This window comes from Budorcas taxicolor, chromosome 11 (genome assembly GCF_023091745.1).
Source record: "Budorcas taxicolor isolate Tak-1 chromosome 11, Takin1.1, whole genome shotgun sequence".
Lineage (NCBI taxonomy): Eukaryota > Metazoa > Chordata > Mammalia > Artiodactyla > Bovidae > Budorcas > Budorcas taxicolor.
Genome location: NC_068920.1, coordinates 154,774,097 through 154,799,943, shown reverse-complemented (window position 1 = coordinate 154,799,943; position 25,847 = coordinate 154,774,097). Strand labels below are relative to the sequence as shown.

At 42.5% G+C, this 25,847-nt stretch overlaps 1 protein-coding gene across 1 annotated transcript in view; it reads left to right on the top strand.

Moving 5' to 3' along the window:
• The window catches only part of NR6A1 (nuclear receptor subfamily 6 group A member 1), a 212,964-nt gene extending 188,732 nt beyond the window's left edge, over positions 1 to 24,232 (top strand). Inside the window, exons 6-12 of the mRNA XM_052648702.1 lie at positions 1,175 to 1,230; positions 7,601 to 7,755; positions 9,093 to 9,317; positions 10,699 to 10,953; positions 17,762 to 17,883; positions 22,277 to 22,429; positions 24,144 to 24,232. Coding sequence (XP_052504662.1) covers positions 1,175 to 1,230; positions 7,601 to 7,755; positions 9,093 to 9,317; positions 10,699 to 10,953; positions 17,762 to 17,883; positions 22,277 to 22,429; positions 24,144 to 24,232 — 1,055 coding nt within the window. The remainder of the gene's footprint in view (positions 1 to 1,174; positions 1,231 to 7,600; positions 7,756 to 9,092; positions 9,318 to 10,698; positions 10,954 to 17,761; positions 17,884 to 22,276; positions 22,430 to 24,143) is intronic.
• Positions 24,233 to 25,847: the final 1,615 nt, after the last annotated feature.

Here is a 25,847-nt window from a genome sequence, read left to right as displayed (position 1 = left end):
TTTAGACTCAAGTTTGTCTGAGTTGGAATGTGTATTCTTCTAAGACCAAGAATGATGTCTGCTTTAAGGAAAATGAACTTCCTGTCAACCTTTCAGTTATCCCAGGTAACTGTTAGGCTTGGAGCCTTTACCTTTACAGTCAACCAACCATGCCCTAAGGACTTTATAGATTGGATAACCTAACCTGAAAGTAAAAATATTGTATTTAAAAATGGAAATATTCTTTTTGTCTCCAGAAGTAGATGGGGAAACAGTGGAAACAGTGTCATACTTTATTTTTTGGGCTCCAAAATCACTGCAGATGGTGATTGCAGCCATGAAATTAAAAGACTCTTACTCCTTGGAAGGAAAGTTATGACCAACCTAGATAGCATATTCAAAAGCAGAGACATTACTTGGCCAACAAAGGTCCATCTAGTCAAGGCTATGGTTTTTCCAGTGGTCATGTATGGATGTGAGAGTTGGACTGTGAAGAAAGGTGAGCACCGAAGAATTGATGCTTTTGAACTGTGGTGTTGGAGAAGACTCTTGAGAGTCTCTTGGACTGCAAGGAGGTCCAACCAGTCCATCCTAAAGGAGATCAGTCCTAGGTGTTCATTGGAAGGACTGATGCTGAAGCTGAAACTCCAATACTTTAGCCACCTCATAAGAAGAGTTGACTCATTGGAAAAGACTGATGCTGAGAGGGATTGAGGGCAGGAGGAGAAGGGGACGACAGAGGATCAGGTGGCTGGATGGCGTCACCGACTCAATGGACATGAGTTTGGGTAAACTGTAGGAGTTGGTGACGGACAGGGAGCCCTGGCGTGCTGGGATTCATGGGGTCGCAAAGAGTCGGACACGACTGAGCGACTGAACTGAACTGAACCTTCTTGAATTTATCAAGGCTTTCAAATTCATCATCCTGGTGGGATATTTGTAGCTGTAGGACTACTAATAATGCCATCGTGTTTGTTGAGCATATTGAATGTATACAGTGTGTGTATCCAGTGCCTTGGAAGCCCAAGAGTATCTGCTGCCTATGATGGAAAGAATATGTGCTTCGGGTCCAGAAAGACCTGTGTTTTAATCTTAGCTTCACCAATTACTACCTTGTGCTTTTGGCCAAATAAGTTTTCTTTTTGTGCCTAGTCTCTTGTGGGCATGCTTCTTACTATTTTATATTTACTTCCAGCAATCAGAGAAGATGGCATGCCTGGAGGCCGGAATAAGAGCATTGGGCCAGTCCAGGTGAGTTCTGGGTCTTACTCTGTGTGGTGCACCCTGGAAGCTGAAGCCTCCAGATGCTCCTGAAGCTGCTCACCTTGATCCTCCTATCTGCTTCTGGTGGGGAGCCAACTTTACTTTCATTCCTGTTAAACTGCTTTTAGAACCTGGGTATGAATGTGTTTTGAAAATCTTAAATATATAAAAGATAATGATTAAAGTTCTTGTGATCCCTCAACTTGCTTAAAGGATTTTTACAGAAGGTAAACCAAATTCTGGTTCTAAAGCATCCAGAGGATAATTTATTTGTTAACTTTTTGCCCACGTGGCTTGTGGGATCTTACTTTCCTGACCGGGGATTGAACCCAGGCCCTCAACAGTGACAGCATGGAGTTCTAACCACTAGACTTCCAGGGAATTTCCCAGAGGATTTTTATGTCAGTCACTTAAGGTTGTGGGTTGTAGTTAGTCTGGCAGAAATCAGCAAGACTACTTAGCTATTCAATGTTGTTAAAGGTTATTTCCACCTAAAGTTCATTGCCTTATTTGTAAAGTGAGGAAGGTAATACACATTCAGTCCCACAAACATTTACTCAGTAGTACTTAAACTGTTTACCAGACTCCCTGTACTGTAAACTCAGTCTAGTGGGAAAGACATGTTTTTGAAGAGCTGGGTTAAAGGTAGGTGAAACTTGTGGCAAAGAAAAAGCAGTTAAAAGGGTTTTATAGGACTTACCTCGTGATCCAGTGGTTAAGGCTCCATGCTTCCATTGCAGGGGATGTGGGTTCTATCCCTAGTTGGGGAGATAAGATCCCACATACCATGTGATCCCCCCAAGAAAAAAGCAGGGGGCAGGGGGAGAATGTTACAGAAGTCCAGGCAAGAGATACAGACTGTGGTTTCAAGTAGGGCAGTAATAGTGCAGATTGAGGAAAGGGAATAGATGCAAGAAATATTTAATAGGTAAAATTGGTAGGAGTTATCCAATTGAATGTGGGGGAATGAGAGAAAGACAGGAATTCAGAATTGTCTTAAGACATACACTGATGATGTATGGGAGGGTTTTCTGTCATGTGAGCCTGGTATACATATGCACTCAGTTGGAGTCTCTGTTTAATCAAAACTTTTATTCATTTATTCAAATCATGTATATGTCTTGCAAATTAATATATTTCAGTCTGCATTCATATGTGCTCTATTTTGTGTGATAAAAACATATAACATGAAATATACCTCCCTAACAAATTAAGTGTACAATACAGTAGTGTCAACTATATGCACGTTTTGTATAGCAAATCTCTAGAACTTTTTTTAAAGCTTGTGACTGAAACTTTAATAGTAACTCCATATTTCTCCCTCCCCGCAATCCCTGACAACCATCATTCTACTTTCCCCTTCTAAGAGTTTGACAACTTTTGATACATCATACAAGTGGAATCATGCAGCACTTGTCCTTCTGTGATTGCCTTATTTCACTTAGCATAATGTCCTTAAGATTCATCCATGTTGTAGCACGTGACAGGATTCCTTCCTTTTTAAAGCTGAGTAATACTCCATTTTTGTACATAGCACATTTTGGGTTTTTTGTTTTTGCTCTATGGTTTTTGCTTTTAATTTTTATTGGAGTATAGTTGATTTTCAATGTTGTGTTTCTGTTGTACAACAAAGTGAATTAATCCACTCTTTTTTTAGATTCTGTTCCCAATATAGGCTATTACTGAGTGTTGAGTAGAGTTCCCTGTACTGTAAAATAGGTCCCTTTTTAGTTATCTATTTTATAGATAAGTACTAGTGTAGGAGATTCTCAGTCCCAGTCTCCCAATTTTTCCCCCACCCATTATCCCCCTGGTAACCATAAGTTTGTTTTCTACATAAGTTCATTTGTACTATTTTTTTAGATTCCACACAAAAGCTATATCATATGATATTTGTCTTTCTTTGGCTTACTTTCACTCGGTATGACAATCTCTGGGTCCCATCTATGTTGCTGCAGATGGCATTATTTCATTCTTTTTTATGGCTGAATAATATTCCACCGTGTATATGTATATGTGTACCACACCTTTATCCATTCCTCTGTTGATGGACATTTAGGTTGCTTCCACGGCCTGGTTATTGTAAGTAATATATAGCACATTTTGTTTATTCATCCACTGATGGGCAGTTAGAGTGTTTCTACCTCTTGGCTGTAGTGACAGTGGCCTTGGCTACAGTGAACATGGGAATGCAAATATCTCTTCAAGATCCTAGTTTCAACTCTTTTGGATAAATACCTAAGTGGGATTACTGGGTCATATGGTAATTCTGTGTTTAAGTTTTTGAGAAACCTCCATACTATTATTACGTAGTCACCACACCATTTTATATACCCACCCAAGTGCACAGGGTTCTAGTTTTCCCCATCCTCTCCAGCACTTCTTGTTTTCTTGGGAGTTTTTGTTTGTGTAGTTGTTTGTTTGATTCTGGCCATCCAAATAGGTATGAGGTGATCTCTCATTACAGCTTTGATTTGCATTTCCCTGATGATTGGTGACATAGAGCATCTTTTTATATGCCTTTTGGGTATTCATTTGTTTTCTTTGGGGAAATGTCTATTAAGTATTTTGCTATTTTTTAATCAGGCCGATTGGTTTAATTGACTATTGGGTTGTAGGAACTCCTTATATATTTTGAATATTAACCTTTATCAGATATATGGTTTGTAAAAATTTTCTGGAGGGTGCCTGTTCACTTTGTTGACTTTGTTTTGGAGAAGTCTTTAGTTTAATGTAATTCCATTTGTCTGTTTTTGCTTTGGTGTCATAGTCACAAATTCATTGATAAATTAGGGTTATTGGATTAATACATACGAGCTACTATATATAAAATAGATAAGCAACAGGATAATACTTTGTAGCCCAGGGAATTATACCCATTATCTTGTACCTATAATGGAATAGACTCTGCAAAAATACTGAATCGCTGTGCTATAAACCTGAAACTAACACAACGTTGTAAATCAACTATACTTCAATTTAAAAAAAATTAGTGTCAAGAAACTTTTTCTCTATGTTTGCTTTTAGGAATTTTTAAAATTTTATGTTTGTCTTTAATCCATTGAGTTGCTTTTTGCATATACTGTGGGTAAAACTCTAATTCCATTATTTTGCATATGGATAGCTGGTTTTCCCAGCACCACTTGTTGAAGAGACTCTCCTTTTCCCATTGTGTAGTCTTGGCAACTTTGTCAAAGATATTTTGACTGTATGTCTGGGCTTATTTGGGGGATCTGTATGTCTTTCCTGTGCCAACACTTTACTGTTTGATTACTTTAGCTCTGTAATATGTTTTGAAATCAGAAAATGCAAGGCCTCTAGCTTTGTTGTTCTTTCTCAGGATTGTTTTGGCTGTGTGGGGTTCTTTGGCTGTGTGGGGTTCATATGAACTTTAGGATTTTTTTTTTCTGCAGAAAAAATGCCACGAATTTTGATAGGGATTGCATTGAATTTATAGGACACTTTGGATAGTATGTAGTTTTTAACAATGTTAAGTCTTTTAATCTATAAACACAGGATCTCTTTCCATTTATTTGTGTCTTGAATTTCTTTCACCTCCTTAGTTAAGTTTATTCCTAAGTATTTTATTCTTTTTTAATGCTATTATAAATGAGATTGCTTTCTTAATTTTCTCTTCAGGTAATTCATTGTTAGTATATAAAAATGCAACGAATTTTCCATGTTGGCTTTGTATCCTACAGCCTTGCTGATTTCTTTGATTAGTTCTAATAGCTTTTTGGTGACATCTTTAAGACATAGAAAGACTATGTCTTCTGTGAACAGAAATAGTTTTACTTCTTCCTTTCTAACTTGAATGGCTTTTCTTTCTTTTTTTTAATTTGCCTAGTGCTCTGCGAGGACTTCCAGTAATATCTAGAATAAATGTGGTAAGAGTGGGCATCCTTGCCTTGATCCTGATCTTAGAGGAAAAGCTGTCCATTTTTTACCATTGGGTATGATACTAGCTATGGGCTTTTCACATATAGTCTTTATTTGTATTCGTTCTTTTTGTATTTAGATACAATAGAAAGTTTATCCATTGGGAAGAATTCTTAAGCATTTCCTCAATGAAAAACCTTCCTCAGTATTACCTAATGTTCCTTTGTCATGCTAAGGGATCTTCAGTCATTTATATCTACAGACTCTCTGTTCTCTCCAGAATTGAGGAAGCTGATGCGCCGAAAAATCTGTTTCATCTGTCATTGCATTTGTGGTTTTGATACTGGGCATATAATTTTCCTTTTAGTCTTTTTCTGTTTCTAGGTGGTATGTTAGGAATAGAGAGCTATTATCTCCAAGTCATTAATTGTACTTAGAAGGAATAGAATTTCCACTTATTGAGGACCTGTTGTGCTCATGCACTTAATAACTTTATCTTAGATTAACCTTCCAAGTCTATCTGACTTAAACCTGCAAGATAGTGAGGTTTGCTCCAGCATCTAGTGAGGGAACCAGGAGCTAAGAGGGAGTGTTATTACCTCTGTTTTACTGATGAGGGAGCTAAGGTTCAGAGAACTTGAATGATTTGCTCGACAGTAAGTACCCAGAGAGGACATGTGGATGAGATTTAAACCCAGATTCAGGCACTCCCACACGCCCCATCTCCTGTTCAATGCATTAGTGGTTGTTTAGTGTCCCAGGGGACCCACAGGGAGGGACTGCTACAGTCCAACTGAGTCCAGCCAGGATCAGCGTGATTTTACCATAACTGGCCCTTCTTACCAAACTCAAGTACTCTCATGCCCTCCATGTTCTGGTCTTGCTTTCACCACCATCGCTGAGGCTACACATTCAGGGCCTCAGTAGATATTTTGTAATTTGATGGCACCATTTGTCTTCACGTGTCTCATAAAATGTAAACAATGTTCTGTGTTCTACAGACTTCTAAGAAAAAAGATTTGGGTTGGTTTGGTTTTTGGGGTTTTTTTTCCTGGCTACATGTGACTGAATAAAAAAAGACAAACCCTCTAATTCAATATACAGTCCAAGCTACTTAAAACCAATCACTCAGCTTGAGCACCAGGTAAACATTTCTCATTTTCCCTCCAAGTCCTCTGTGCTGGCTGACTTCCAGTTCTAAATGTCTCCTGTGTTTATGACTGGAGCAGCCCTAGGTTCCCTCATAGGCTGCTGCAACAAAGAAGTACGCAATTTTGAGTCAGATAGACTTGGGGAGAAAATGTCCTCCCAGGCTTTTCTTAGGAACAAAAAGCAAAAATTCATCTGATTCTTCCTACTCAACACTCACTCTGATTTTGTGTGCTGACTTTAGCCACCTTGGCCTCAACCCTGGGGTAAACACTTTATGGAAGAAGTGCCCGTCCACTCCCGGTATGGCATTGTAGTTAGAGCAGTGGACTGCATACATGGCTGCTCCGGCCTCTTCCTCAAACTCCTGCTCAGACATGGGCAGGTCAGTTTGCTTGTTGGAGCTATAATTTCTTTAATTCAATAGGCTTAGAAATGTCTTTCTTACTAAGAAAACTAGTGTAAAGGTATATAGTCAGTACTTAATAAGTGGACATTTATTCATTTATCCATCATGCATTTATTTGAGTACTGCTTTCTTCTAGATTCTGTCATAGTCTAAGGTCTTATTGGGGATATTTTTGTGATACGTTATCCAGTGGTAATGAAGATATCATTGTCAACCTTCTAGAATAGTTACTATCTGCTAGGCTCTTTTCTAAACATGTGTTAATATATTAACTAATTTAATCCTCACAACAATCCTATATGATACTTACTGTTATTCTCTCCACTATATAGATGAAGGAACTTAGGTTTACATAATTATATGACTTGCTCTAAGATGGTACAACTAGAAAGTGGCAGAACCTGGATTAGAACAAAGGTGATTTGACTGTAAAATTCAAACTCTTAACTGTTATGCTATTCTGTGTCTCAAATACACAGAGTTATATGAGTGGATAGAAGAAAGACATAAAAGTCTATCTGTGCTTAGTAATAGAAGGATTCAAAACGAAGGTGACATTTGAATTGGATCTTAAAGGGCAAGTAGGAGTTTGCTGTTGAAGAGTGGTGTTTCAACCGTAGGAAAGACTAGATGAAGGACAAAGAGGAATGATGAGGAACCTAGAGGCTTTGTGGCTTGAGAGGAGGGGAAATGGGCAAAAGGAAGGCTATGGTGAGCCATAGTGCTGGTAGGCAAACAGCCAAGCTGTCCTAAGATTATGAGAGAAAGACCTGAAGTATGGGGGTGGAGGGGAGGAAATCTGGTTTTCTCTCTAGAGAGTTCTAGGAATCCCCATGAAGTTTAAATAAGTTCTCAGTCCTAAAAAAGGAACAGAGGGCATCCTGAGCATTCAGTCTAACATATATCAATACCTTATCAAAGATATCAGAGGAAGAGATCGAAAGGATTATGTCTGGGCAAGAATTTGAGGAAGAGGCCAATCATTGGATCAACCATGGTGACAGCGACCACAGTTCCCCAGGGAACAGGGCTTCGGAGAGCAACCAGCCCTCACCCGGCTCCACACTCTCCTCCAGGTGAGCTTCAAGGCAAACCCAGCAGCCTCTGGGGGTCACTCAAAGAGTGGACTCATAAGCAAGCAGCTTCTGGGCTGGGCTGGTATTCCTACCCATCTTTCTCGGCCACTGTACTCTTGCCTCCTCAGTCTTTTGGGGTAGGAGTCAGGATAATGCAAAGCAGCATTTTGCAGCCACATTTTAGCTAAAGACCTGAAAATGTTGACATTCTCTTGCAGACTGCTAAAGTGCTGTAGCCACTATTTGTGTCCATACTTTCTTCACCTAACAGAATGACAATTTAATTCTAGCTCTTTTCTCTTGGTTATTTTTTCACTTGGGGAGGTGGGAATTAACAGTATTGGACTAAGCTATCATTTCTCTGCCTCAGCAAGAATGAAGATTTTCACATTATAAATTTTAAGAAACAGTGAAAACTTTTCAAGTTAGTCAGATTTGCTGGTGTCATGAAATAACCGTTTTTGAAGACTCTTGGTTCTAGAATGGTATCTTAAGTTAGCTGTTAGGTGTGAAATATAACCAACCATCACCAAGGAAGATTCTTTTCTCCAGAAATCTCTGCAATAGGACATTTTTTATAAAGGCCAAATAATAAATATTTTAGGCTTTGCTGGCCGTACATTCTAGGTCTTAGCTACTCAGTTCTGCCATTGTCATGCAAAAGCAGCCAGAGACAGGTAAATGAATGAGCATGGCTGTATTCTAATAAAGCTTCATTTACCAAAACAGGCCATGGGCCGTAGTTTGCCAGCCCTGTTACAGGAGATTCATCTAGATAATATTAGTTGACTGAATGGTTAGATTTCTCCAAAAAGAGGGGAAGATAAGAATGTGCCTTTCTGTTGATATTTCATTATCGTTTTTATTCATTGATTTGTTCCCTAGTGTGTTCCTTCCTTTGAATGTCCAGGGAGTTGTTGCCACATGCCAGGTTCTTTGCTTGGTGCTGATTTGTTTTGTGGTCTGGTGAGACACTTAGCCTATCTCTGACTTAGTTGTCCTAGCAGTATAAAATATAAACACTCACCTTTGTCATCACAGTCTATGAATATTCTGTGAAACTCCCCAAATGTGGCAAAGAGATCATGTAATCAATATTTATTCAGTACAACTCTGCCAGGTCCTAAGTATCCAAAGGTGAGCCACGCCTATACACACTTGCACAGAGTCCCCATTAAGTAGGGGAGACATACGTGTTACCATTGACTATGGTCCTGGCTTACTGAAGACAAAGAGCATAGCCAGAGAACACCTGAGCCACCTCCTGGCTCACTTCCTCTGAGGAGGCAGTGGACCTGTGATGGTTCTGCTTGACATGAGACTTTTCTCTCCAGCAGGTCTGTGGAACTAAATGGATTCGTGGCGTTCAGGGATCAGTACATGGGGATGTCTGTGCCTCCACACTATCAATATATACCGCACCTTTTTAGCTATTCTGCCCACTCACCACTTCTGCCCCCACAAGCTCGAAGCCTGGATCCCCAGTCATACAGTCTGATTCATCAGCTGGTGTCAGCCGAGGACCTGGAGCCACTGGGCACACCCATGTTGATTGAGGACGGGTGAGTGAGCCTTGCTGTTTGTAGCCCTGCAGCTTCAGTGTGGTCCCTTCCCCACCCCCTACCTTCATCCCAGGCTTCTCTACCCCAGGCTTTGCAATGAGTCAGGGTATAAGAAGTGATGACTCAGCCATCAGAGGACAAATCTGTGCTCATCGAAGTCAGTGGCTCTTGATTTTTCTCTTGAACATCTTTTCTCATAGAACTGGGGCTATTTATCTTTTCCTATGGAACTGGGATTAAAGGGCTATTGTTTCTGGTTGGACTTAGGTAAGCCAGACCTTGGAATGGGTTTGAGCGCTTCTGTGCCAGAGATGAGCTGTAATTCTGGATATAATCATACATTAGGTTTAGGCTTCTTAACATAGTTGTGGCCCGTCTGTGTCCCTAGTCAACATACTCTGGGGTAGCCTAGTGCCATGTGCCCTGTGTGCAGGCCTGAGTGAGTGGAAGAAATACTCTCAATCCTGTCAGCTCTGCCTGAGTAGATAATAGTTCGGCCATTCAGGCCTACATTTGACCTGGACCATAGGCTCTTTCAGTGTTATTAAGCTTAGATTTCCTCCTTTGCCCTGCCTGCCCAAGATACCCTGAGATTTCTTAAGCTAGTCTCCAGTTTCAGAAGAGGAAATTCACTTATCTTCCTATAGGGAAGACATCATCAGTTCAGTTCAGTCACTCACTCAGTCATGTCCGACTCTTTGCGACCCCATGAAGCCATCATCAAACCTTTACATATCGGGTGTGGGGGTTTGGAGAAGAGTCACACCACAGGGCTTTGAGGAAAAAAACTGGGGCCCTATTTCCTCCAGCCGAGAGATAAGGAAGGCCCTGTTCCTTCCTTCCATTGCACAGTAGCTTAGAAGGGTCGAGCAACTCTAGTTTCCTAAACTCTCACCACCAGGGGGTGCAGTGAGAGCAAGAAAAGCTTCTGAATGCATTGTATTCTCTTTCAGCTATCTCGCCCCGAGGCTCAGTTTCACATCAACCCATGTATTGAGTGGGCACCAGATGTACCCTAATGGAGCTTTCATTGCCAAAACTGGTGCACGAATGACTGGGAATTTTTTTGTAACACGTGAAGCATTAGTGGACACCGACATTAGAAGTCATACTCCTGACAACTGCTCAAATGTCTAAGCCTCCTTTCCCCTTTGTAACCTTTTCTTACCAAACCTGCCCCTCCAGCCCTGCGCTTGCTGCGGGCCCCAGTCCTATCCTTTTATCATTAGACTGAATTGAATGGAGCTGGAGATCCATGGTCAAGGGCAAGGAGCCCACTGCCAGAGACCCTTTGTGCCCTTAGGAGTATCCTCCTCCTTGGCCCCCATCCTCACTGCTTTGGCCACTAGAAGTAACTTTCCCCTCTCCATACCCCCTCCAGATATGCTGTGACTCAAGCAGAGCTATTTGCCCTGCTTTGCCGCCTGGCTGACGAGCTGCTTTTCAGGCAGATTGCCTGGATCAAGAAACTGCCTTTCTTCTGCGAGCTCTCAATCAAGGATTACACGTGCCTCCTGAGCTCTACGTGGCAGGAATTAATCCTGCTCTCCTCCCTCACTGTTTACAGCAAGCAGATCTTCGGGGAGCTGGCTGATGTCACTGCTAAGTACTCACCCTCAGATGAAGAACTACACAGGTGAGAGCTCCTTGCTGGGGAGGAAGTCTCAGGCAACCAGACCATTGTCATCTCTGCAAGGCAGGGTGCCTGGCACTCCACAGGATGAGCATTAAAGCCACCCAGGGATGGACATGAATCTTCACTCAGATGCTGACTAACTTGTAACTTTGGTCATATCTCTCATCCTTAAGTTCTGAATTCATAAAGTAGGGTAGTGACAATAACTGCCCCAACAGGGTAGTTGCGAGGAAAAAATGATAATGTGCAGCAAAACTTAGCAAGTGCTAAGCTGTTACTTTGATCACATCTGGATTACTGAGTTAATGTATCTGGAAGAAACAGAAATCCGAAATTTTCCTGTTAGGTGAGGGGCTGTGAGCTATCATTTACAATCCAAGAACAGGACCCTGGAGTTATTGTAATACCTACTGTGTGCCAAGCACTGGGCTTGGTATTTTACATTATTGTCTTTCTTTTTTACAGCCTCTATCATTGTAGGTGTTGTTATGCCCATTTTATAGGTGAGAAAACTGAAGTTTGGAGGGACTTGCCATTGAGGGTTTTAGATTTGAATCCAGTGTCTATATTTGAATCCGTGCCTGCCCAATTGAAATCTTAGGCTCTTTCACTGTATCTCAGATGCAGTAAGATAAGATCATGGGACTGAAATATTGAACTCTGCTTCCTTGATGTTTTCCACTGACTAGGATCCTTCTGACCTCCTTGCCTAGAGCAGGTGACACCCCAAAATCAGGAAAAAAAAGATCCATTGATACATTTCTGACTTGCTGACTTATTTATGTGAAAAACAAAGTTTAAATCCTATTTTAATATTTCACCTTTACTAGACAGTTCAAAATAATGGAAGTCATGACATTCTAGAACACCAAGAAAGAGAAGAAAAAGTACCTCCATGGAAGGAAGCTGGAGAAGGTGGAATACCAGCCCCCAAACTTCTCTTGCACATCTCCCTCTGCCACTTAATCATAGTAATAAGCAGAGACTTAGGCTGGGAACAAAGCTCCAGCACCTTCAAGGGCCCTTTGCATAGCTGAGGGAGGGAAGAGTCTAGGTACATTCTCCACTAGTTTTCTAATATTTCCTTATTAATGATGCTTACTGGCTTGATGGTAATCTATAAATGACAGGAGGTTTAACCCAGCTGACATTTGTCCTCAAACAGAGCTATCTGATTTTGCAGATAACCTAACCCCTTGTCTTGAGCCTCTAATTCACTTGTTTCCATCAATCTCCTGTCTCCTGCTCTGTAACTCTGGGCCAGCTGAGTGTTTGGATAGCCTAAGCCAGCTCCAGTATTGTCAGAGTTTGCAAAACTGGCCCAGTGAGCTTGGCCTCCCTGTTTGCCTAGAATCCACCAGTGCAGCCTGAGGCTGTCTAAAAAGTGTGTTCTGCCCTTCGTGGGATGATGAATTTTCTCAAACCCTCTTCAGGTAGGCAGGGATCACTGACCTTGTGGGGTTCCCTGGCTTTATGTTTCATAAAAAATACCCTGTCCCACTCTTTCCAATCCTTTGAGCTGAAAGAACAAGGCAGGGACCAGTAACAGCTGAACTAGTGAGAGAAGTTTTACTTTCTACAAAGGGCCCTTATCAGAGAGAATCTAGAGCTCCACTATCCAGCATAATAGCTGCTAGCCTCAAGTGGCTATTTACATTACTTAAAATTAAAAATTTAGTTCCTCATTTACACTAGCCACATTTTAAGAGCTCTGGAGCCACATGTGGCTAGTGGCTGCTGTATCAGACAGTTGCAGATATACAATAGAACATTTCCTTCATCATAGAAAGTTCTGTTGAACAGTGCTAACTTTGAAACACGAGTTGCAGCTGAGCTCTCAAGTGAGTTCTGAGGATAAGAAATAGATTTGTTGTTAGTACTCCCACTCCACTATGGAATCCTTCAGTGGAAAAATACAAGTTAAACTTCAGCATGTCATTTCTGATGTGACGCTGATTTATTGAGCACCTATTGTGTATGCTGGGAGGAGAGGTGTTGAGATAACAGATGGGGCAGACATGGTTTCTGACTCTGAGATGAAAGCTCATATTCTTGATTTAGGGGGTTGTGGGACAAATAGAAGCAGATAGAATCTACGTTCAGGGTGATACTAGTGGAGATTGAGGAGGCCGTACGAGGGACTGCGAAAGCATAGACTAGGGAACGAGTACCTCTGCTTGCAGGATCAGGGAATGCTTGCCAAAGAGGAGACGTTTGAGCTGCATCTTGTAGGGGAATTTTTGTAAGCAGATTAGAGAGAATAGGAGGCAGGCAGGAGAATAACACAGAGTCCTAAAAATTATAGAGATTCTGAGTGAGTGGTTTGAACATGTAACCAAAATGCAATCCTGTGGATTAGAGTATAGAGAGAATACATCTGAGAGTGAGAGAAATCAGGGGAGGAATGAGAGAAATGAGGGGAGGAATGACAGGAGAGAAAGACAGAAAGACAGTCATCAGGGTACTTAAATGCTAATCTAAAAAAATTTGGATTTTATTATGTCAGTGGTATTAAGTCGTAGGACATTTTAAAGTGAAGCAATTACGTGTCAGGTTGCATTTTACAAAGATTGCTGCGGCTGTAGAGTTCAGGATGGGTTGCATGGGTGAAGCTAGAATACAGTGTAAGAAGCTGGTCCATAGCCCAGGAAATGTCAACAAGTCCTAGACAAGGCAGCGATGACAATGGGATTAGAGAGGGCAGCATGGAGTTAAGAGATGCCAGGGAGGTAAAGTCAGTGGGAGGTAAACCTCAGTGAGTGAAGAAGTTGAGATACTGCCAGGCAAGTGGGCACCAGTTCTCTTAACCAAGATAATGGAGCCTGGGAAGAGAGATGCGCCTGTCTGAGATTGACTCAGAGTGTGAGACACATGTGGAACTGCCCAGGAGTCCAGAGGAAATAGAAGTACAAGAACCTTTGCAATCTGGCTCATCACTGTAAGGCAGTCCCCACTCTGCTGGAAACCCAGACTGTGGAGTCTGTAATTGGCCATAGCTCTTTCCTACCTTGCCTGCTCCAGCGTTACTCCCACTCCCCCAAAATGCCTTTAGTTTTTCACAACTGCTGAAGGCAAGTGAGTTCCTGCTGTCACGAAAAGACTTTCTCAGATGATACATGACCACCTCCTTTTCTCTTCTCAAATATTGAATCAAATTTATGGTGCCCATTTTCCTTAATCAGGCTGTTATCAGACAGTGAGCTGGGTGAATTTGATTTAAAGCAGATTGTAGCACCAGCCAGTGACTGCTCCTGGCCCTAATCAAGACTCCTTCACTCTTAGGAGAAGATGCCTTGCACTAGATGGGCTTTAATGGGCATGTCTATCTTGTGAGCACTAGCTGCATTTCTGCCAGGTCTCTGGAAAGTTGCTTCCTAGCTTCCTTGCTAAGGCCCTAGCTGTAGGTTCAAGGAAACTCAGTTTTTTCTTTTGGTTGTGATAAAAGAAGTGATGCTACTGCTGCTGCTGTTAACAATGATAATAGCTAACAATTAGAGACTGTTTATTGTGCCAAAATCCATCTTAAGTGCTCTGCAAACATTATTTGTTTAGTCCTCACCACTTCCCTAAGGGACCATACTGATATTATCCCTGTACCACACATGAGGAGCAAAAGGTTCAGAGAGTGAAAACACAAGGCTGCAAAGCTAAAAGAGATGGAGTTGAGATTATCACCTTGATCTGTTGTGCTCCAAAGCCCAGACTCTAACATTACTACATTTTTTAGCCTTCTCAAAAGTATGACTTTCTGTCTTGCAGCCACAGTCTGTCTTCTCATCTTGGAATCCGTATGTGAGTGCTGAGATGGCAGTTCCTCTAAGGCTGTGGCCGATGACTGCCTCTGGGAGTAGGTGCATTTAGATGAATGAAAAAGAGACAACTGGGCCTTTCAGCTCCCTTAATGGGACATAACTTACACAGTGTCAGCTTCAATTGCTGACTGAATGGTCCAGTGGTTTGGGAGATCCTTGCAGGCATGTTTTCCTTGTCCCAGCATGCTTATATAATGGTAACCTAGAAGAAGAATGGGTGTGTTTGTCCAACTTTCTGCCTTTGAGTGCTGATAATTTGTAGACAGGGAATACAGGGGCGTTAGAACTGTGGAGTGGGCAGATGTGGAGGAGGCACGGCTGCAGGAGAAAGCAGGCCCATGGAACAGAGAACAATTTGTTTATCAGGGGGTGGGATGCGGGGTGTGGAGGAAAGCTTTGCAGTCAGGCTGTGGAGACTGAGTGGGGGCTGCCGGGCTGGCTGCCAGGCCCCAACCATGACTGCCAGGGGTCCATGATGGTTGCCTGTCCTAGAAAACTTGGGAAAACGGGTATGTGCTCTCCCCAAGCGAGAGGGCAGAGCTGGGTCATATATCCAAGCCAGGCATGTGGGAGTTCCTTTGTGTCCCTCAGGTCAAGACTCAACTAGGAATAGGTTTGGCATTGCTCTCTGGGGGTCTGGCTGCTAGCCACACACCTGCAGGGTCTGCAGAGCCAGAGTGAGCACTTGGGGCAAGAGGTTACTGATGAGGGGAGAGCACGTTATCTTTGCTCGCTACACTGCTTGGCCACCAGACAGATGCTGACACTGCTGCCCTACTTGCATCCTCCTCTTTCATGCCCTACCCCATCCCATCTCCTCCCTACGCCTCCACACAGATACTAGTGGGCATTTTCAGTAAAGACCTTTTACGTCTCAAGAACAGAAGTAGCTGGCAAAGTACTGTGATGAGGAGTGATCTTCACCCCCAGGCACACTGCCTGCTGTAGGTCTCAGCATCATGGAGGCAGCGGAGGGGCTGTTCTGTGCACAGCACCCACTCTGGGTCGGGCGCTGAACTGAGTTGCTCTGGGAACAGAGACCTCCTGCAGTGGCCCCTGTGGTAGCCTTTCCCAGTTGCCAGTTAAGAACAAGACGGTCAGGGGATGGACAATGTAATGCTGAGAAAGCAACAGGCTTGGGATGAGAAAACGTTCATCCTTGGCCCCACCACCACTTACTTGTGTTACTCACTTGCAACTTTGGGGAAGATAGCTCTTCTACATCCTCATCCCTAACATGAACGTGGTATTACTTATCTCACAGATTTTCAGATTATCAAGAGGGTAAAATATAAGACCACAATAAAGGTATGGTAAATAATCTGTTTGAGCTGTTGTTTCTATGGGTGAATAAAGAGGATTATAATATCCAATTTGTGAATTTATTGGGAGTATCCAATGAAATAATGTATGTAAAATACTTAACTGGGAAGTAGCAAAGGCTCAACAAATAGTAGAAGAGTAGATATGGTTATTATAGTGGTTATTTAGTATAAATCTACCAACCAATCTGGGAAAGTATTAGTAAAGCTGTAAAAGCCACTGGACCAAGAGCCAGAGAGAAACAGTCAGCCATGCTGGCTCAAATCGTGAACGGGGAGCCAAGCCTTGAGGCCGAGGGGCGGGGCTCTGGATTGTGAGCAGCTGCTGCAGCAGCTCCCCCTGCTGCTTGAGAAGTGCAGGTGACTGGCCCCAACAAGAGCCAGACATTCCCCAGGGAAGAGAAAAATGTCCTGCTTGCCCAGGAAGCCAAGCCTTTGCAAAGCCTTCAGAGTCAGCACAGAAAGCAATAGAACCCAGACAGCAGTAAAATATCCCCAGGAGTTCTGGACCCTACCCAGACAGGGCCTTGTTGCCTAGCAAGGGGCTACAGTACCCAGATCTGAACATGTCGCCAGGAAGCAGCTCTGAGGCTAAGCACCTTCTCTGTGACTCAGCTGTCTGGAACAAGAAGACTAGACACTGGGCCTGACCCCAGCTTTTATAGACTCCTTTTCCCCCACTAAGGCTTTGCCTTCTTGGTTTGGGAGTATCTCCATTTTTGGTATAAGATATTTCCCACTGAGACCTGGAATATTAGTCCCCCAGCCTAGGGCTCCTTTGCCTTAAACTTGGTCTTTGCCTCAAGGAACTAACTTCTCATCCAGAGAATGCAGCATGGCCAGCATTGAGTCTTCTCTGCTAATGGAGGCCACTTCAGATTTTGAGAAAACCAAGATCTTAGGGAGTTGGCCCAGATTCAGGGTTCTCAGTCTGTTCCAAGCTAGCCATTTGCTTATGGAGCAGTCGTTTCTGTTCCTTGAAACTTTAGTGTCTCATCTGTACAGTGGTAATTGTAATCTCACTTAGCCCATAGGGCTGAGAACATTAAATTAAATGAGATAATACATATAAAGTACCCAGCACAGAGACTGGCATGACATGGAGGCTCAATTTATGTTTCCCTCCCTCCCTAGCTGAAGTCAGGCCTGCCAGGTTCACTGCTGGAAACAGTGAACTTAAATACAATCAGCAGCTTTTCTCTTCATTGTGGCAGTTGCACACACAGAGTCACAACTCATGGTAGCTGCCATTGTTGTTACTGAAGGCTGCATCACAACAGCAGTATCTTAATGATGTATTTCTCTACATTTACATCCCAAGCACCCTTTGAGCCTTGCACCACAAGCAGGCAACCATTATTTACAGAAGAGATCCTCAAAACTTAGAGGGGTCAAAGGACTTTCCCAAAGTCTTATAGCTTGTATGTGATGGAGCAGGATTTGAACTTGAATTTGACTGACCCTAATTGACCTTGAGAACAGCAGCTTGTATGAGCTGCCTTGGCCTCTAGAGAAACCATGAATTCACCTGTCCTTCACAAGTGCTTCTGGATTCCATTTCCCCCAAGCTCAACCTCTTTCCTGCCTTAAGGAGCTGTAGGAGACTTCTGTCTCCCTTCCATTACCTCCACTGGTAGTCAGAGCCCACTATTAACACCTGTGTCTGTTTTCCAGATTTAGTGATGAAGGGATGGAGGTGATTGAGCGGCTCATCTACCTGTATCACAAGTTTCATCAGCTAAAAGTGAGCAATGAGGAGTATGCTTGCATGAAAGCAATTAACTTCCTAAATCAAGGTGAGTAACTGAGGATAGGAAGAAAGGACTTAGTTTTCTTTGCCCAGCAAATATTTGCCCTCATGTTTCCCCCCTACCCCCTTTACCCTCAGGCCTGTTGCATCATGTGGGTACTGATCTTGGAAGTCCTGCGCTGCCCTCCTCATCACCCTGCCCCACTGTAGTGCAGGGCATGGTTTGAACTTTTTTCTTCAAACCTAAATGCCACAGCCTCTATAACTCATAGAGGAAGGAAGAGGATTTGCTTTGTTTAGTCAGTTTTAGTGCATTTAAGCACAGACATCAAGGACAGTACATGCGTCATTTAAAATATGCACAAGTTTACCAGTGACTGAAGAAGAGCAGAGTGACTGATGAGACTACTGGAGATAAGGAACCTGTGGCAAGCTGACGGGCCCCTTCAGGGCAGAGTGGAGGTGCCCAGAAACTCACGCCCGTATCAAGCATGGCTTTAGTTAGAAGAGTGGTGATTGTGATTTACATGGAGTATCACCTGCAAACTGGCATTGTGTAGCTGCTGGTAACCAGAATATGCAAGAGAATTTGTGTTCCCTTTTTTCCAGAATAGCATGTGAGTGAGTTGCTCTCAGAGTGGAACTGGGCTATTTTGCTGCCCGTGACACGGACAGTGGTCTATTCCTGTATTCAGTTTCCTAGTCTAGAGACTCTTGATCCCCTCCTCTTTGCCAGCTCCTTCCTTGGTACCAACTAAACCTCCTCCTCTTGCTTCCGCACCTTTTATGCATTTGTCTGGTGTTCTGTGTGCCTCCCTTAGGCCAGGCCCTGTGTCGAGCATTAAAGACATCGCAATAAATTAGATCCCAGGCTCCTGGCCTCAAGAAGTGCAGGGATGGCACTTGATACATTGCTTGAGCCTCAAATGAGGGGAGAGGGACTTCCCTGGTGGTCCAGTGGTTAAGACTTCACCTTCCAATGCAGGGGGTGCAGGTTCGATCCCTGGTGAGGGAACTAAGATCCTGCATGCCTTCTGGCCAAAAAATCAAAACGTGAAACAGAAGCAATATTGTAACAAATTCAATAAAGACTTTAAAAATGGTCCACATTAAAAAAAAATCTTACCAAAAAACACCCTCTACCACTTAAATGGGAAGAGATCAGTAACAACTACTTGGAGAATGAGAAATCTGATAGTGAGGCTTCAAAGGCAGGGTAAGATTTATATAGAGAATATTTATTAATATATTCTGTGTATGAAAAAAGAGGATTGTGTGTTTATATGTATATGAACACACTATATAATATATACACATATATGAGAAAGACATCTACAGGCATACCTTGGAGATATTGCATGTTTGGTTCCCGACCACCACAGTAAAGTGAGTGTTGCAATAGAGTGAGTCACATGAATTTCTTGACTTCCAGTGCCTGTAAAATTTATATTAATACTATGCTGTGGTCTATTAAGTGTACAGTAGCATTTTGTCTTAAAAAACGGAGTATATACCTCAAAAAATAATGCTTTATTGCTGAAAAATGCTAGCCATCATCTGAGCCTTCAGTGAGTCATAATCTTTGCTGGTGGACGATCTTACCTCAGTGTTAATGGCTTCTGATTGATCAGGGTGGTGGTGGTTGAAGATTGGGGTAGCTGTGGTGATTTCCAAAATAAGATAGCAGTGAAGTTTTCCACATGAATTGACTTTTTCTTTCATCAATGTATTCTGTGTAGCATGCAATGCTGTTTGAACATTTTGCCCCCAGTAGAACTTCTTCCAAAATTGGAGTCAGTACTCTCAAACCCTGCTGCTGCTTTATCAACTAAGTTTATGTAATACTGTAAATAAATCCTTTGTTACTGTTTCAACAGTCTTTACAGCTTCTTCACCAGGAGTAGATTCCATCTCAAGGAACCAGTTTCTTCATTCATCTATAAGAAGCAACTCATCTGTTAAAATTTTTTTCATGAGATTTCATCAGTTCAGTCTCATTTTCAGGCTTCAGTTCTCATTCTAGTTCTCTTGCTGTGTCTACCGCATCTGCAGTTACTTCCTCCACTGAAGTCTTGAGCTCCTCAAAGTCATCCATGAAGGTTGGAATCAACTTGTTTCAAAATCCTGTTAATGTTGATATGTTGACCTCTTTCAGTGACTTGGGAATGGCCTCTGAAATGGTGAATCCTTTCCAGAAGGTTTTTGATTTATTTTGTCCAGATCCATCAGAGGAATCGCTATCTCCGGGCAGCTATAGCCTTAGGAAATGTATTTCTTAAATAGTAAGACATGAATGTTGAAAAGACTCCTTGATCCATGGGCTGAAGAATGGATGTGTTAATCTCATTGTACATCTCCATCAGAGCTCTTGGGTGAACAGGTGCTTTGTCAGTGAGCAGTAATATTTTGAAAGGAATCTCTTTCTGAGGAGTAGTTCTCCACAGTGGACTTGAAATATTTAGTAAGCCACGCTGTGAACAGATATGCTGTCATCCAGGCTTTGATGTTCCATTTATGGAACACAAGCAGAGTAGACTTAGTGTAATTCTTAAGGGCATTAGAATTTTTGGAATGGTAAATGAGCATTGTCCTCAACTTAAAGTCATCAGCTGCATTAGCCCCTAACAAGAGAGTCAGCTTGTCCTTTGAAGCCAGACATTGACTTCTCCTCTCTAGCTATGAAAAGTCCTGGATAGCATCTTCTTCCAACATAAGGCTATTTTGTCTATATTGAAAATCTTTGTTTAGTGTAGCCATCTTCTTTAATTATCTTATTAGCTAGGTCATCTGAATAAAATGCTGCAGCTTCTATGTCAGCACTTGGTTCTTCACCTCACCCTTTTATGAAGACAGCATCTTTCCTTAAATCTCATGAACCAACCTCTACTAGCTTCAAACTTTTCTTCTGCAGCTTCCTCACCTCTCTTAGGCTTTATAGGATTGAGAGGAGTTATCCTTTCTCTGGATGAGGCTTAGGTCTAAGTGAATACTGTGGATGGTTTGATCTTCTATGTAGACCACTCAAACTTTCTCCTTATCAGCTTATCAATAAGGCTGTCTTTCTTATTATTTTTGTGTTCACTGGAGTAGTGCTTTTTAATTTCCTTCAAGAAATTTTCCTTTGCCTTTAGAACTTTGCTAACTCACAAGAGCCCTAGCTTTCAGCCTATCTTGACTGTTGACATGCCTTCTTCAACTGAGCTTAATCATTTCTAGCTTATGATTTAAATTGAGAGATGTGTGAGTTTTCCTTTCACTTGAACACTTACAGGCAATTGTACAGTTATTAATTGGCCTAATTTCACTATTGTTGTTTCTCAGGGAATTGGGAGGACCAAGGAGAGGGAGAGACACAGGGGAACAGCCAAAGGAACAGTCAGAACACACATTTACTGATTAGGTTCACCAACTTGTATGAGCACAGTTTGTGGCACCCCAAAGCAATTACAATGGAATGGCACCCTGCTCCAGCACTCTTGCCTGGCAAATCCCATGGACAGAGGAGCCTGGTGGGCCTGCAGTCCATGGGATCGAGAAGAGTCGGACACGACTGAGCGACTTCACTTTCACTTTTCACTTTCATGCATTGGAGAAGGAAATGGCAACCCACTCCAGTGTTCTTGCCTGGAGAGTCCCAGGGACGATTATAGGGTCGCACAGAGTTGGACACGACTGAAGCAACTTAGCAGTAGGAGCAGCAGCAGCAGAAATCACTGACCATAGATTCACATAACAAATCTTATAATAATGAAAATCTTTGAAATATTGCGAGAGTTACCTAATGTGACAAAGAAACATGAAATGAGCAAATGCTGTTGGGAAAAATGGCACCGATAGACTTGCTTGGTACAGAGTTGCTACAAACCTTCAATTTGTGAAAAATGCAGTATCTGTGAAGTACAGTAAAGCAAAGCACAATAAAACAAGATATGCTTATATAAAGAAAAAAAAAAACAAAAACTGGAGGGACCCAGTAGAATACCAGTGGCCCAGGTAGAATAGTCTGAGTAGAAGCACACAGGAGACCATGTGTGAGTATATGTACAAGCATGAGAATATAGGTGTCAGCATGATTTCTGAATGGGTCCAGCAAAGAGCAAATTTAAAGCTATTGTGAAGGATAAATTGGGAAATTATTCAGTCTCTTGTTTAGCATCCACTAGTACCTGTTTTGTGCCAAACCCTGTGCTGGGAGCTGAGTATGAAGTTGAGAAAGATGACAGCCTAGCCCTCAAGGGGCTCAGTCTAAGTGATTGTCCTTGATAATTTTTTCATTTACCTAATTTCTCTTCTCTTACCCAGAGCTTTAATTCCTCCATGTCAGAAAAAAAAAAAACAATTCCCTGTTGAGACAATGTTTAATAACTTTTCAGTGAAAGATACACATATTCAAGGAGCTGGCGGAAGTCCCTCCCATTTCCTGTGGTCTTTTTTCACAGATATCAGGGGTCTGACCAGTGCCTCGCAGCTGGAACAGTTGAACAAACGATATTGGTACATTTGCCAGGATTTCACTGAATATAAATATATACATCAGCCGAACCGTTTTCCTGACCTCATGATGTGCTTACCTGAGATTCGCTATATTGCAGGTAATGGGCCCTGGGCTTCCAATCCTTCCTTGCTTTTCTTAATTTGTGAAGGGAATGAGGAAAGCAGTGTTTTCAGGATGCTGATGCCAGGCCCATCACCAGCTGAATAAAAGAAGTACTAGCCCTGCCCTCAGAAAAATTTACATTATAATGAGAAGTTTGGTTTTTCTTTGTAGGGAAGAGAGTCTAACATTTCCTAGGCTCCTGTAAAGTGCAGGGTACTTGGTGGCCTCTTATTCAATTCAGAACAATTTCTGCAAGACTTATGGTTGACCACTCTGTGGATGGGGAAACAGGTTCGAAGTTTTTCAGATTAACTTCATTTCCTGAATTACATACCTTAAAAGGGTGGGTTTTACAGCATGTGAACTAACTATATCTCAATTTTTAAAATTAATTTTATTGATTAGAATTGCCTGTAGGTTTTTGAGGATCTTTCACTTAAAGAGGTGTCTTTAAAATAATTATCAAAGATGCTTTGTTCGCAAAGCAACTTTTGTTGTAGTTGTTTTGTGATCTTCACCCCCTTCTGAGCTTCTTGACATTTAAATAGGTTCATTTCAACATAAAATCCTGGCTTTTACTCTTGTTGTTTTACTTCATTTGGTAAAGAATCTTGTTTACAGTTATCTAGCACATGCTGAGGGGCAACTAAGAACTGTGACGTCTGGGCTAAGATTGTTTCTGTAAAATTAAGGAGTACAGTTTTGAAGGGAAAAAAGGTTCAATCTAGTAAAATCAATTTTTAACTTTTGGGCCACAGAATAGTCTAGGAGACAGGACCTGGACCTAAATAAACTGGTAGAATCTTAGCAGTGTTTTGGTAGTTTACGTCTCAGCATTTTCAAAACTATGTTCTTCCAAATGAGATATGAATCAGGTGCTTTATGAAATAGAAGTTAATAGAGAGAAGTTCTCCCCCACAGAATTGGCAGAGTTGTCAACCCTGTCAGCCCTTTGAATTACATGGGAAGCTTTTAATAAATACCCATGCTTGGGTTGCACCTGTAGAGATTCTGACTTAATTGATAACGGAGTGGAGCCCGGTCATCAGTATTTAAAAAAAAAATACTCCCCAGTAACTCTAGGGTTCTGTCAGGGAAAACTGTAGCCTCAGATATTTACAGAGTATATTAGCACACTGCACGCTCTTAGAAGTCCTCCAACTTAAAACAAGCAAACCTATTTTAACCCTGAATTTCTCAATTTATCTTCCCCTGTAAACTCCGCCTCTCTCCTCAGTACATTTTATTCCCATTATACCATTCTGTAGTGCAATGTGTCATAGAATGCTAGTTAAGATTCTGCTAGGAAATGAAACAGGATATAAGTTTCTCTAAGAGGACATCTAAGAATACTTCTCAGTTTCAGAATCCTCATTTGTAAAATGGGTATAAAAAGTAATATCTATCACACAGAAATATTGTGAGAATTAAATGAGATAATGTATTTAAACACCTACCACAGAGTTCAGTATTCTTTGGATAGTAGCCATAATTATAGCTTGCACCATTACTAGACTCCCTAGGGCACTGAAATGGGGCTACATATTAGAATGTTAGCCCAGTCTGTTTTGCCTTTGTAATAGTCCTGGCACCTTCCTCACCCCAGTCACTCAAAAGGGCAGTGTTCTCCTTTCCCCAGCCCAAGAGGAGGCAAACACACCATTTCACTGGCTGCCAAACCTGACTCTTCTTTTTCCACCTTTTCCCAGGAAAGATGGTGAATGTTCCCCTGGAGCAGCTGCCCCTCCTCTTTAAGGTGGTGCTGCATTCCTGCAAGACAAGTGTGGGCAAGGAGTGATCTGTCCCCAGCACCCCTCCTCAGGCCAACCCTAACGCCTGGGGTGGGCAGGACAGGCTCCGGAAGAAAGAGCCAGAGAGACCAAGATGGAGGCTGTGGAGCAGTGTTGCCAGTTGCCTCCACAGCAAGAAGAGTCTCTGTTTGTTTGTCTTGTTTTTTAACCTCATTTTTCTATATATTTATTTCACGACAGAGTTGAATGTATGGCCTTCAGCATGATGCACATGCTTCTGTGTGAATGCAGCCGGTGCATTTCCTTGCAGTTTACAGAATGTGAAGATGTGTAATGTTGCCGTGCTGTCATTGTTTAGAGATAGTTCTTTTGTATTTTGAGGGAGAGGGTGGGATGGGGCTGAGATGACTATTTCCATAATGTTGACAAAGATGACTACCTCAGTGGAAAGAGAAGGGTGTCAACAACCCTACTTTTTCCACACGTTCTCAGCAGACTCATATATTAGTCTGTCAGAGAGCAAATTGCCTTTTACTAGCTACAGAATTACCAGGTAAAAGAGCACACCATAAAAGGGGAAGTGGTGTTAGGAGGTTTCTTAAGCAGAGTGGGTGAGACATTGGGAACAGATCACGAGATGAGGATTTAACCATCTCTTTTCTTTGGAAAGTGAGAGTTGGGCACAGTGACCAAATCTAAGTTAGGTGTCCACCCTCCAAGCAGGTCCTCAGGGAGGAGGGTTTCTATTCTCACATCATACCCTGGGGCCTCCCCTCCCCGCCATCCACACCACCAGTACTGATTTCTGCCGCTGTCACCTTTTCACCTAGGCAAAGCCCTGGGGATAAGCTGATCCTCGGGACTAGTCTACAAGCTATCTTGGGACTCACAGCTACCTAGTTTCCTTACTCTCCTCACACTCGTTGCCTCTCCCTTATAAACGTGACTTCCTACTGACCCTTTGAAAAAACAGCTGAACAAAATGTCATGTTCTAAATCCTGATGCCCACTACTGATTTATTCTCTTTTCACCTTCAGAGGTTAGTGGGACAAAAGCCAGATTGCTAACAGAATGAACACTCCTCCTTTGGAGGTCCCTTTTATCTCCCCACCCCATCCCATTCCACCTCCAGATCTGAATCAGAAACTGCAGTCTTTCTCAAACAGCTGGAAGGACCATTCACCCATCTGCTGACCAGAATTTTTGCCCCTACATTCTACTCCTGGTTCTCTTAATGTCTCCCAAAATAAGATCAGGTTTCCTCAGAATAAGCCCAAGACCCAGAGTGGCACAGCTGCCCCTTAGAGTATCAGTGGCCTGGCTGACCAAGGTCTGGAGGGCTAGAGTCCAAAGCTCCTGGAAGGGAAGGGGGTGCTTTAAACTACCTCATGTTCCTAAAGGCCTGGCTGCCCCCTCTGCAGGTATGGCCTTGACCCCTTATTCTTTCACTACCTGCCCCACCTAGTCCCGGGAAACGTTCCTTACCCTCTTGGCTTTGGCCAGCAGCCGCACCAGGTCTGTCGTGGAATTCTTTCAGGGGCTTTTTCCTTCTCCGCCTTACTGCAGCAGTTGTCCCTGCCTAAGCCCAGGTCCCTCCCACAGGAGGGACAGGCCATTTAGCTGGGTGCATCCCTGGGTAGGCTTGAGGGGCCTACAGGACC